General features: G+C 36.4%; 1 protein-coding gene across 4 annotated transcripts in view; it reads left to right on the top strand.

Moving 5' to 3' along the window:
- MAN2A1 (mannosidase alpha class 2A member 1) overlaps positions 1-14,567 on the top strand; it is a 160,286-nt gene that overhangs the window by 120,026 nt on the left and 25,693 nt on the right. For all 4 annotated transcript variants that reach the window (XM_029942682.1, XM_029942683.1, XM_029942684.1 and 1 more), the window contains one exon: positions 11,547-11,680. In XM_029942682.1, the coding sequence (XP_029798542.1) occupies positions 11,547-11,680 (134 nt within the window). The remainder of the gene's footprint in view (positions 1-11,546; positions 11,681-14,567) is intronic.

The raw sequence follows: 14,567 nt of genomic DNA on the forward strand, positions 1-14,567 counted from the left end.
CTCACCCTTCTGTGAAGCGTCAGGTTGTCGGGATTCTGGCTCATTGGGTTTTAATTAAATCACTAATCGAAACCTAAAGAAGAGATGTGAAGTCTTCAGGGTGCTTGGATCTTAGGGAGTTCATAGTGCCTGAAAGGGGTCAGAGAATGCCACCCCAAAGCAACAATATTAAGAAATACTTGAAAGTTCTTTAGTGTTTTGAACTTTGGCCTCACAGCATCCCGGTGATTGATCAAAATATGTGGACAGGCTTTTCATCTTAAGTGCACAGAAAATGTCAGACAACTTCCATGCTTTTGTCGATCAGCTTTTGTTTACTATTTCTTAAAATAACAAAAATACCTACTTTCAAGTTTAACTTATTAGACTGTCTTTGGATATATGCTAATTTTGTTCCCCTTTAAACTGACCAGATGTAATTTATTCGAATGAGTATTAATGAATAGAGCCTGTTTGTTGTTAGTACCAAATTTATGAGGCAGGGAAAAAAAGGGGGGTTGGGGGAGAGAAACTATTAATATTTTATGTTGAGATACTATAATTGTGTTAGGTTACTAAACCATTAATTATACAAAAGATTTTATTACTTTTCAGTAATAAGGGTAAAGAAACTACTGATATTATGAATTATATTTATTGCATGTCTCTATTTAAATCTTTCAAATTTGGTTTATTGGAAATATTCTTTTGAAAAGCTAAAGTAATGCAAACCTGATAAAATATCTGTAAATTCCTCAATCTCTGTTTTAGTTGCTCTTTGACCCTTTTCTCTTCAAAGTAACTTTTGGCCCAAATTAAGCTTTAAGAGAAAACAAAATGAGGAACAAATCAAATAGCACTTTTCCAAATGATAAAAACCATGTCGTCATTACTGATTTCGCAACAAACTGAGTTGGGAGGCATGAGTTCAACCGGCTTTGGTTTTTTTTCTTGGTTTTATATTTAAGTTATAGTTATTCTATTTGCATTCTTTCCAGATTCTGAAAATGGTAGGAGGTACAGCACAGCTTAAAGGCCTCTCTTAACACCATTTAAACTATTAAAAAATACGGTGTGTTTCTTTTCATTATTGTTCAGACATTACATTCAAAAGGGTTCTAGAAATATTAAATTAGAGGAAATCTTGTGCTCACTAGCTTTAAAAGCTCTACAAGATCAGACAGATTTGAGAGATTTCTAATGAAACATAATGCTTTGCCTTATATCAGGTTAAATAAGAAATCCATTTGGTAGCACCCATAATTTAATGAAATGCCCTTTTGGAACCTTTTTTCCCAAAGATTATTTAGTTTGTAGGAAATAACATTTTTCTGGAGGAAAATGTGGGAGAAGTGAGGATTAATTTTTTCTGGTACTGTAATCATCTTTCATTCAATTGAAGCTTAAAGTGTTACTAAATAGTCTGTTAGCTTTTTTTTTTTGTTAATCTTGAATTGGAAGATAAGATGTGATACAGGCAGAAGCCCCTGTATCCCCTCATGTTATGTTTGATATTGTACCATCATAATAAGTATATACCTTGAGGTGACATAATGATCAGTAAGTGACATTTGCTAGCTGTGGCTTCATTTGTCTTCAGCACGGTAATTATTAGACTTTGGTGCCCTAGTTTCTGACATCAACAGCTACTTTGAAGAATTAGGTTGCTATGGGTTACCAATGTGTCATGTACATTTTCACTAGCACAGTGTTGAGGTTCCAGATGTATTACAATATATACCTCCAAGCTTTTCCCCTCCAGGACCACATTCTCTAGGCAGGTGTTTGTGAGTGAATGAATATGTGTGTAAACCATGTTTCAGCCCTTAGGAGAAATATCATAAATGCAATAGTTTGGCCTATTTCCCACCAACATATTATAAAAGTACTATATGTAATGGATCTTGCTAAAAGAAAGCAAGTAGCCTGGAGGTAAAATGTAATGAACTGCCAACAAAAAGTATGGAAGAAAAGACTTTCCTTTGGTTGAAATGACTGAATAACTTTCTTGCCTGGGCACATTTAGCAATCAAAAAGAGGTTGTTTAGTTTTTCTCTGTTTTGAATATATAGCCTCAAGGGAGTCATAACATGACCTTTGACTTTTAGAGAATCAAAGGGAATTTCATCTAATTAAACACATAAGAGAACCACACTGGGAATTAAAGATCTGAATCTTTAGTTGTACCTTTAAGCCTACTAGGTTGACCTTGAGTTTGTCCTTTAATTTCTCATGGACTCAGTTTCTTAAGCTTTAGAAAGACAAGATGGTCAATTAGGTGTAACTCTTAAGGAATCTTCACAAAACTTGGTATCACATAAAGTCTTGTTTTTAACTCCCTGCTCCTAAATTCATCTTCTAAGGATGTTTGAATCTGGGCCCCCCATCCTTGGAGTCCTCCTCCTTGTAAACAAGGCCTCAGAGCTTCACTGAAGTTGTTTTTATTTCCATAAAAAGATTCATGAGGATATTAAAATGGTTTGCAATCAATCTCTCATATTTTTTTCCCCAGGACTGTGTTCCATATTTAGTTTGATTTAAGAGTAAAAAGCATTAAGTAAGTTATGGCTAGGCAGACTTAGGTAATTAAAACATTTCTGGAATACCATAATGTGCAATTGCCTGCTAAAGATTTTTTTTCCTGTTAATTGGAACTTTTAAAAATTGAAATAAGTAGCTATGTGTCGAATCTGATTATTCCCTACAGGCATGAAAGAGGAGGTTATTTTAAGGGACTATAAGCACATTCTGGTTACACAAATTCAGAACTCAGAGGTTATCTTGGGGGCTGTTTGACAGCAGCTGCTGTGTTGAAGGCATAGCTTCGTAGCAGGGAAGCCTCATCTCCCAGAAACATGTGTTGTATTAACTCAGATCAAGGGTACGGTGATGGGAAACATACGAGATTTGTGATGGTTAAGAGCTCAGACTCCGGAGTCCACACACCTGCGTGTCATCTCCAGTTCCCCTCCTAATTCTACTGCTTACCAGCTGTTTGGCTTTGTGCAGGTTATTACTATCCTTGGTTTTGGCATTCTGAAAATGGTGGCAAAATTAGTCTACCTCATTGGAGTGTTAGAGGATTAACCGAGTTAATATGCATAAAGCCTGTCACCTACGAAGTGTTATATCTCCTGAAGAGAGGAGGAGGAGACCATCTTGTCTTTCTAAAGCTTAAGAAACTGTGCAGGCCAGATGAGTTAGGCATAAATGTTACAAAAGAGAGTAGCCATTGAGAGTTGGGGGTTTGGGGGGAAGATTTGATAAAGGAAGTGAGTTGTTGAGATGCTAGGTCTTGGAGAAATGTCACTTAAATAGGCAGAAAGGAGTAAAAGAACATTACAAAGTGTGAGATGGGATTATCTGAGACACCCTTGTTCCTGTAAGAATTTGAAAAACTTGAGGCACCTGGGTGGCTCAGTTGGTTAAGCATCTGACTTCAGCTCAGGTCATGATCTCACAGTTCATGGGTTTGAGCCCCGTGTCCAGCTCTGTGCTGACAGCTCAGAGCCTGGAGCCTGCTTCAGATTCTGTGTCTTCCTCTCTCTCTCTGGTCCTCCCCTGCTCATGCTCTGTCTGTCTCTGTCTCAAAAAAAGAAATATTTTTAAAAATTTTGAAAATCTCTGTATTACATATATTTAGTCTGACATCTAGTTTTTCTTTATACATTTAAAAAACTGCAAATGATGTTTTTTCTAGATTATAATAAATATTGATATTTAAAAATAAGCAGTGAGTAATTTGATAGCAAATCATGCATTTTTTAAAATGCCTGAATAAGATCTTTTGCTTTTAATTTTTTTATTTGAGAGAGAGAGAGAACATGAGCAGGGGAATGGGAGAGAGAGAGAGAGAGAGAGAGAGAGAGAGAGAGAGGGAATCTTAAGCAGGCTCTACCCTCAGCACAGAGCCCTATGTGAGGCTCAATCTCATGATGGTGAGATCATGACCTGAGCCGAAATCAAGAGTTGGACACTTAACCAGCTGAGCCACTGAGGCACCCCAAGATAATCTTTTAAAGCCAAATTTCACATCCTTATTTTATCCTTGAAGTCAAATTTCCATTCTACTTCCTCACAGATTTTTGGCTTAAAGTAATATTTTTATGCTTGAGAGTTTTGTTATTGGTCAACCTTTCATTACTCTTATGAAAGATATATGTATGTATATATGCCTGTATATATTTAAATTTAAAATTTATGTTACCCTAAAAGTATTAAATGTTTTGCATTGAGTTGTAAAAATTATGAATAGTATATAAATGATCAAAAACAATCTCCATATATTACCATTTTGGTCATTTAGTTCATGAACTTTAATGGAAGCTTTTCAGTGAGATGAATTATACATTTTGTATCCCCATATATTTATGTATCCATCGGTGAATGTTATTCTTGCTGGAATGAGATAGGTTTCAGCATCAATTTTCTTACTAATTTTGTTCTTATACGTGTAGGGCAGAGGAATGATGTTACCATAAGTAAGTAGGTGGCAATAGAAGGAGACTTACTATAGGAATGTCAGTCAGCCCTTTGAACTCTTTATAAGTTATATTCCATAAATCAGAGTGGTTTATTGTCAAACATGAGTTCAGTTAATTATTTTTAATGATCTGCTGCCTGGCAACTTGACTAGGTATACCTTCAATTTTGTTGAAACCCAAACAATTGAAAGGCACATGTTTAGGAAAAATAGTTGTTACCCAGAAATTAAAGTTCAACTGGACACCAGAATTTCAAATTGTCTCTGTTCAGTGCCCACTGGAGTTAGGGGGAATGAGAAGTATGCTACTGCTTCCTTTTTGGTAAGTATGGAAAAGGGATGGTGAAAATGTGGTTTAAAAAAAAAATAAGAAAGAACCTGTTGCCTCAATGGCAAGGTCAGCTTGAGAAATGAGAGTGTACAGAATCCAGGCTTCCTGCCTAACACAGCCTTGGAAAGGAGCATGCTGGGGAGAACAGGAAGTAGGCAAGTTCAGAGGAGGAGGGTCAGTGTGGAGGGTATTTAAATGGACCATTGTGATTATTCCAGCATTTTTCCCTCACTTGTCCTAGACGAGCCCACGTGTGATCATGGGGAACAGAATAAGAAAGCTTCAGTGTTGTGAGCTGTTTTATTTACCTCTCATGGAAGGACTTTAGTTAAGAGCTTGCCTGTTTTGGGTTTTAAAAAATGTTACTGATGTAGATGTTGTGTTCCCTCCAAGACAGAGCTTCCCCCCCCGCCCCAAAATCTGTTTTTTCTTAAAATCAGTGTTTATTAGGAAAAAAAAAACTTCCAGTTTTATTTTTTTTCTGTTATTAGGTCTTCAAGTATATTGTAGTTAATTGGTGTCATTTTTAAACAAAATTTGTGGTCAGTGGAATCAAAATGCTATATACCTTTCCTGTTATACATTTACTTTTGTGTCATTGTGAGAATTGCTGAAATAAAAAGCATAAAATATGTAGACTAATGCCTAGCTCATAATAAGTTGATCAGTAAGTAGTAGTAGTTATTTATCTAGTGCTTTAGAAATAAAACAAAGTAGTGCATCATCATTTTCTTAAATTCAAGACTTAGAATGGAATTTACTCAAATTTATATTCATGAAAGCAGATGTTAAAATTTTCACTTGTAGAGAAATAATCAATGTGAACATTTACAGACCTGAAAATCAGCAAGTACCTCAGAGGATAAATTAGATCTCACAATGGCTGGTAAGTTGAATAAGTCAATATGGAGGAAAAGGTCATTCAGTTGTGGGAGTTATTACCATTTTTATTCTTGGTACTTTCAAATGTGAGTACCGGTTTTAAAAATGATAATATTTGTTTTCTAGAAAACAGCATCTCCATATTGACCTACTAAATTTGTCATTGTTGTGAGAATTGTCATTAAAGTTTATGCGTTGAACTAAGCAGTGTCTGTTAGTTAATAGTCATAAGTGTCAACTCCTGGTTAAGTTGGATAAGTTCACAAAAACAATGTCACAAAAGTAAATACATAATGGGAAAGGTATTTTAATATTTTTGGTGATTTAAATGCAGATCAAAATACTAAATAATCCTCAAATTGGAGGGGAAATACTTAGAATTACAGGCCCTGGTTTTTCATGACAGTTTTTTTGGTTGTCATTATTGTTACCATTGTCCTATTTGGGCTATGAGGTGACAGCTCAGTCACCCCCTTTGCTTAGACGCAGATGCAAGAAAAAGGAATGAGGGCAGCAATTAGATGACAATGTTGCATTTATGCCCAAGAACTTGCATTTTAAGGACACTCACTGAAGACCTTGCTTTGAAACTTAGATGGATTTTTTGAGGACTTACTTTATATGATTTCATGTCTATGTCAAATTCAGTTAAATACCTCTTCTGGGTTCTCATCTTTACTTTTCATTTTCTTAGCTGGGTGTGGGTCAGTCACTATTATTCCATCTTGATGAAAGGACTTGTCCTAATCACACATTGAGCATCATTAATAATATATCGAATTCTTGCCAAGTGTGAAACAGGTTCTCTTTTGCTCTTTCTCCCAGGCTGCCTTCTTCTACTCTTATAACCATCGGAGTATGGTGAGTGGTGTTTGATTAATTAGGTATATTCCTTGGAAAGGCACACTTTCCATTTCAGGATTGCTAGAATAAGGTGATTGGATTGGTGGAGTGGATTGGACCAACTCTGAGGTTCTGCAGGTCAGGTGTAGTTTCACCTGTCCAGATAGGTTTTGTACTGATCTGATGGTGAAGAGAGGAAACTGATTATGCCTCAAATTCTCCAAAGGCCATCAGCTGCTGCCCAGAGCCATGGCCCCAGGCTCTCCATCTGCATTTCTCAGTCACGGACACCTTACGTGGACATTTCTTTCTACCTCTTCCTTCACCCAAGGATGTGTCACAGGTGCCTATCAGTGTTTCTATCCTCACAGGAAGGGGTACCCTTCTCAGTTTTGTTAAGACTGGTGCTAAGCAACAAAATCAAAAGGTGATGCCTCCCTACTTTGACCCCTTGCCTACTCAGTTTCATCTTTTCCCTGCCTTCTTAGAAGATAATCATCTTTTTAAAATGTGTAAGGGGCGCCTGGGTGGCTCAGTTGGTTAAGTGTCTGACTTGGGCTCAGGTCATGATCTCATGGTTCGTGCGTTCAAGCCCCCAGTCATGCTCTGTGCTGACTTGGAAGCCTAGAGCCTGCCTTGGATTCCATGCCTCCCTCTCTCTCTCTGCCCCTCCCCTGCTCTTGCTCTCTCTTTATTATTTTTTATTATTTTTATTTTATATTTCTCTCTTAAAAATAAATAAAAATTAAAAAATTAAAATTCTTAAAATTTTATGTATGTAAGTAATATATATGCATACTCTTCACACATTATAAAATATAAGTTGAAATGTTTCCAGAATCTTGTGTGGCTCCCATCCTAAACTCGAGAGTTAATCCAGGTGTATATGCACGCGCGCTCTCTCTCTCTCTCTCTCATCCGTGCATACAACCACACAGGCGTACACACACATACATTTGCACACACAGCTGTAGAAAGGTATGCTCTTGTGTTTGTTTTTAACATGAAGTTCATCACAGTGTACAAATGCGGCATTCACTTTTTGCGTCAGATCTTTCTGTACTAAGGCAGAGAGCCACCTCATTCTTTCATTTGCTACAGAGCATTCCGTAACATGAGTGTTCCAGTTTTATTATTCATTTGCCTATTGATGAACATCTAGCATATTTTCCATTGATTTTACCTTTGGCAGCAGTGCACAGTAAACATGTGCCTGTCATTAGTGTCCATCATAGGTAGATAAGTAATATCATAATGTCTTTAATTAATATGTATTACCTTTTGGCTTCTAAAGCAACTATGACTTTTGAAAAAAGATTTTAGGTTATCTTAAAGAAGTTTTTATTCTGCAAGCCTGTCCTTCAATTTTTAGTATTTTTTATTTCATTTTGTTATAATTATTTTGTTAATAATTTACTCAAGTGGCACTTGCAGCATATCAGATCCCAGATCAGTAGCCTCTCCCCTTCTTAAAAAATAACCTGGAGGTCTCCTGACTACTTAGAGTCACAACAAAGCTGCTCCAATCCATGGTCCCAAAGTAACTTCAGCTTTGTCCAGTGGTGAGTTTGCCAGTGAGACACGATGGCTGAGAGGCTTAGTGCGGCTTCCATCAGCCTTGTGATCTGGGGCAAGGAATTTCCAAGTAGGCTCAGGGTCAGAATTGAGTGAGTTATCATATGTAAAGCATATGGTACATAGTAAGCATTTAGTAATTGTTGGCTGATTATTCCACATAGCTGCTACCCTTCACTCAGAAACACTTACTGTGTACCTATTATGTGCGGGAAGCATAAAGATACAGAAGACATAGTCTCTGTGCTTGAGGAGCTTGAATTCTAACATGTATGTGTATGCTCAGAATTAAAGTACTTATTCCCTTATCTTTCTGTCTAAACTCTGTCCACACCCTGGTTTGCTTTCCTCCCATGTTAGCTAACGTCTATGTGATGGGGGACAGCCTCTCACATCTTACTTAACAAATTCTCTTTAATGGTGATTTTGCATCCAGTACATAACCCAAAATGTTGTTAATACCTGGAATGAAAAGATGGCAAGTAAAACAATCTGTAGAAGCTCATAGGCTCTAGGAAGGGGGAAGAAAAACCTTTAGGGTCCTGAAAGTCTCTTCTGTGTGATAGCTTTCCACCTGTGGACTTGCTTTGTTGTTTTTGTTAATTATTTTTGAGGGAGAGAGAGCACATGCGCATGCCTGAGAGAGGGAGACAGAGGATCCAAAGTGGACTCTGCACTCACAGATTTTTTTTTTTTTAAAAGTAAGACATTCTCTTTGATAACTCAGGGATACCTCCTTGCTTTTATTAACATTACAAAATTTATTTGGTTTGTTGATAATTTTAAGTCTGATCTTATTTTAAAGTCTGTCCTGATGCAGAATTTAAATTCATGTCTTACCAAATTGTGAATGGACATCGAGGCTCCTTTTAAAGGCTGTTTAAGCATTTGTTGCCACAACAGGATCTGATCATAATACTGAGCTTAAGAAGGATGATTTTTTTCAACAGAAATAATTTATTACCTCTAGAGGTAATATTTATTGCTAGAGGTAATATAAAATTATTAATTTTTTCTTGAAGCATTTTTTGTATATATTTTCCAGAGATACAAGACTTGAAATTAATGATACTCTTCTTTGTTAAGATTTTCTTTCATTTCATGTATTTTGACCCCTGAGAGAATATCCAGTCTACATAGGAGAAAACATAACGCAGTGCTAAAAACCCTATGAGTGCTTCCAGTAGATTAGAATTGACTTGTCATTTGGTGTTCTCCCTAATGCTGCAAGGAGGGCCTCATCCCTAGTAGTGCATTTTGTGTTTTGGCCATCTTTGGTTCATTTGTAGAAGCTTATCTGTTAAAATTCCATGTACATATCACTGGTTTTGAAAAATGTCCTTTAATGTAAGCCTACTGAAATGAAAGCTCACTTCTAAACTAATACATTTCCGGGGCATCTGGGTGGCTCAGTTAGGCATCTTGATTTCGGCTCAGATCATGACCTCACAACTCATGGGATTGAGCCCTGCTTGGGATTAAGAATAAATTAATGCATTTCCTAGTTTAAAGATGATACTGCTATTCTGTCATCAATGTATGTGATTTTTTTCTTTTAATTTCCCAGTACTAGTGAGGCTCTTTGGATCAGCTAGCTATATTGGCAGGTTATTCTGGTAATTCTTGGAAGGAAAGATCTATGTATATCTAACTGGGAAGAGGTTAGTGGTTCAGACTGTTGCAGGAGGGGAAAAGGCTACCTCCTTCCCCTGCTCATTCAGGTCCTACTGCTGTTCACAACCTTACAAACATAGTAAGGAGCTGAAAGCAACTGTGACTGAGGCTGGTGAGTTGCAAAAGTAACATCTACCAGAAAAGAACTTCTGTGAGAATTCTGAAAATTCTGTTGATGGTGGCCAGGGCTGGGGCGGGATGGGGAGGGACTTCAGCCTGTTTAGTACTGTCAGCATATTATTATTTATGTTTTCCAGCTTCCAGTGCACTTCTCACGTAAACCTTCAGTGCCTGGGCTAGCTGTATTTACATTCTTTTCCACAAATCTCACAGATTCAAACTTCCTTTCTTTAAGTCTTTGCTTGTACTTTCTCTGAGCCCAGGGGATTCTTCTTGGCTCCCAGCAAATGTCCTCTTCACCCCCTTTTTCTGCACCCTGTTTCTCCTTACACAGCCCTCTTTGTTTAAAGATTGTTCTGGTTATCAGCGCCCCATGGCAGATTGAGTGTGAGGAGTGGTGATTAAAACTGCAGGTAAGTGTCCAGGGCTCTTCGAACCTTAAAAACCTTCCACTGTATGAAATAGGATAGAGCCAATCTTTCTTCTTTTGATTGCTTGCTTTCCTGATTGTTCTCTTTCTTAGAAGATCCTGTATCTCTTCTACATACTCAGTCTGTATGAAGAGTGTTGGATCTCTTCATAACTTACCTCTCCATCTCTGACACAGACCCCGTGCTTCAGTAAGAACAAGTAGATATAGTTAGGGTAGTGCAACAGATAGAAATTAGTGAATAGCTTAGGCTTATCCAAGAAAATAAATGCTTGATACGTCTGGGACTTTTTCAAGCTGTCCTCTGCTTTATGTAGCAAAGGGCAAAATGAATCACTCCATAACAAGGGGTCCTAAGAGATATCAAACTCAATTAAAATTGATTTAACTTGTGGGGAGCTCTCCAGATTATACTCCACTAATACTACTATGGTAATATCACATTCAGCCATAAATCATCCCATTGGATCTCTTGTCTCTTTTCCTAGATTATAGATCATAGACAATAATAGACTGTCTCTTGAACCATCAGAGTGTAAATTTCACTGCTTCTAATTTCCAGTGTGTAAGGTGAATGGTGAAGAAGTAGGCTCGCATGGCTCTGTTGGGAAATGGCAGTGCAGATGACAGGTGGACTGGCCTGTAGCAGAGCTGACCTTTTCTCATTTAATGTCCTCTTTCCCCTGTAGAACTCATTGGAGAATCATTTGCATGTTATATTTCATCTGCATTTATCTCATCCCAACCTCTTCATCCTTCTGTTGAGTTAAAATGTGCCCCAGAGTGATTGTTTCTACCATCTGACAATTAAAAAAAAAGAGAGAAAGGGGGTTAAAAAAAAAAGGTAAATGGTGACACATTTAGCATGAAAGATGGTAAAAATAAGAATAGAAAACAGGAAAAAGTATGTAACTTTGGAAGGAGTTCTACAGTATATTTAAGAAAAGCAGAGCAATTAAGGTGCCTCGGTGAGTCAGTTGGTTAAGCGTCCAGCTCTTGACTTCGACTTAGTCATAGTATCAGAGCTTGTGAGTTCAAGCCCTACATTGGGCTCTGCACTGACAGTATAGAGCCTGCTTGGGATTCTGTCTCTTTCCCTCTCTCTCTCTCTCTCTCTCTCTCTCTCTCTCTCTCTCTCTCTCTCTCTCAAAGTATAACTTAAAAAATATTTTTTAAAAGAAAAGTAGAGCAATAAATTTCTGTTAATACATATATTCTTTTAAATTTAGGAATAGATGGACAGTCTGTGGAAGTTTCCAATATTGTGGACATCCGAAAAGAACATAACCGTGAGATTGCAATGAGAATTTCTTCTAGCATCAGCAGCCAAAACAGATTTTATACTGACCTGAATGGATACCAGGTAATTTTCCTTTAAGATCTCTGAGTAATGGCTATGTTAGTGTGTAACAACTTTTATATATGATAATAGGCCAGTTGATTTGGTGTCCATTCAAGAATATGCTTAAGTTTAAAAATTATTTTGAAAATAAAACTGAATTTTAACAGGTGCTTCTAGGTTCCTTATTCAATCAGATTTCCAAAGTTAAAACAAATATTTGAGGGATTGGTTTGTAGAACATCTGATTGTAAGCATGTATTTTTTCAAAGGAAGATTTGGTTACCATTTGCATGTTAATTCCCTTGATACCAAAATAGATATGAATTTTCTAATAGAAAGGAAACATAACCAGGGGTTGAAGGAGTATGTATTTTTCCCCTCATAAGGAAATGGTCTGTGCATATTTAATTTATTACACATATACTTAAAAAAATGTTTAGATTCATTTACTTATTTTGAGAGAGAGAGAGAAAGAGAGAGAGAGAGACATGGGGAGAGAGAAAATCCCAAACAGACTTCACTCTGTCACCACTAAGCCTGACAACGGGACTTGAACTCACCAACCATGAGATCATGACCTGAGCCAAAATCAAGAGTTAGACACTTAACCAACTGAGCCATACAGGCACCCCAAATACATATATACTTTTAAATGTATAATATATTAATGGGTTCTTTTAAATTTCATGAAAAGTCTTCCCTTCTTTTTATCAATCTATGTGTGTACCTTTATCCACACACATGTGTACATAGACACACAAATACAAACATATCTATTGAGAAATGTGAGTAGGTATATATTTAATTGAAATGTTCACAAAATAATTTGAAATAGTAATGAGAAAATTGACTAAAAATCTTTTCAGATTGTCAGCTCTCTAATTTAATTGGGCTCTTTTGATTGTTACCTAAATTTCTGTATTCAGGGTGTATGTGTGTGACAACATATCTTTGAAATAATACTATTAAAAACATTAGCATGTTTTTGAGACATTAGCATTTTAGAAATTTCTGGCTATGAATAGAAATAATTTCACAATAAATGCTTTTACTTTGTCTGATTTTCAATTGGGATGAGTGGAAGGGATTGTGATAATTTTCTCTTCTACAATTTCCTGCAAAGGTTAAATTTAAATCTTTTCCAAAGCATAAAAATTGCATTATATACTTTGAATTTACATGTTAATTCTACCACAGCTGTTTGGTTTTCAAATGAATCCCTGACTTTATGGTGATTCATTTTCCTTGTATACAAAAGAAACTCTTTTCTTAAAATCTTACAGAAGCAATTATTTGTATGTGTGGGTGTCTACATGAATGAAAAAGAAAACTTACTAAAAGCGAATAAAAATGTGAATTTTCTTTTCAAGGATTGAGCTTTTCAATACATGGCAAAATATTATTTCTAAATTTATAATCTAAATATTTCTGCTTTTAAAAAAGGCCTATTAAAAAAATAGACTTTTAAAAAAAAAAACATTTTTTAGGCCACAGAAAGAGCTGTACTTGGGTAGGCTAGAAATCTAGACCCACAGGGAGTGAGGGTGACAGCCCCAGAGTCACGACAATTTAAATGTCCTTTTTATGAGTGAGTATACAAGTTAATTTGAATGGGAAGGTCAGGATTCTGTAGGAAAAATGGAGAATTCTTTCAAACTATCCTTCCCCCCCCCCCAACATTTTACAGTTGTTTCTTCACCAGTGTATTAATTTCCTAGGTCTGAGATACAGTTTATCACAAACTGGGTGGCTTAAAACAACAGGAATTTATTCTCACAGTTCTAGATGACAGAAGTCCAAAATCAAGGTGTCTTTAGGGCCACACTCTGTCCAAAAGTCTTGGGGAAATATCCTTCCTTGCTTATTCTAGCTTCTGGTGGTGTCAGGACATCCTGGGCACCGTTGATTCGTAGCCACACCCCTCCAATCTGCCTAAGTAGCTATGGTGTTCTCCTTATGTCTCTGTATGTGCCCCTCTGTGTCCCAATTTCCCTCTCAGGAGGATGCCAGTCATTGGATTAGAGCCCACCCTAATCCAGGATAACTTGATTATATCTGTAGAGATCTCGTTTCAAAATAAAATCACATTTCCCAGGTTCTGGGTGGAGATGGATTTTGCGGGGACACTATTCAGCACAACCATTAAGTGAAGGACACACTGCAGGTTGCTGTGAAAGAGATCGTATTTGTGAAATCGCCAGGAGTGTGCCTGGAGTTAACGGGCACTTGGTGTGTGTTAACTATTATGTTAACTTTGTACGTCTTTTTTTCTCAGTTGTCATGTCAAACTTTCATGATTTTAACAGCAGAGATGTCATTTTTATGTGGGACCAATAAGATACCTGATAAGTGAGTCTCTGTATGGTTTGAGTGAGTCTCCTTGACCCTAACCGGCATAGTGCATTTTCAGTCAAAAACTAAAATAATGTATTTCATACATTCAGATACGAGACCAAGAAAAATTGAAATTTAGAACTATCTACATTGAAAAGAAAGGAGTAAGCACTGAATAATTTTTAAATATAAATATGAATTTGATTATTTTAATATAATATGTTAGAGGATTTGATGAGGGGATCTGTAGTATTTATTAAAACTGATTCAAGAATTATAAGAGATATTTCTTGAAAGGGGAGAGAGAGCTATTATGCTTTGCATTCATTACCAAAGCAGTATGTTAGATTTAGATGAGAAATGAATACTTAATACCTTTATAATTTGTTTTATGCAAATATTGGAAAGCTAGAAGACTTTTGTTAAAGATTTTTATTCTGAATTTAAATAGGAATGCCTATTTTTAAAACCAGGATAAGTTCTACCTTTCTCACTTAAAAGTTGTTTCCTAAGATCCTTATGATTTTTTTCTTCATAGTGTTTTGAAGAATGTTTTAATTTTTAATTTTGTTCT

This window comes from Suricata suricatta, chromosome 6 (genome assembly GCF_006229205.1).
Source record: "Suricata suricatta isolate VVHF042 chromosome 6, meerkat_22Aug2017_6uvM2_HiC, whole genome shotgun sequence".
In the NCBI taxonomy this organism is placed as follows: domain Eukaryota; kingdom Metazoa; phylum Chordata; class Mammalia; order Carnivora; family Herpestidae; genus Suricata; species Suricata suricatta.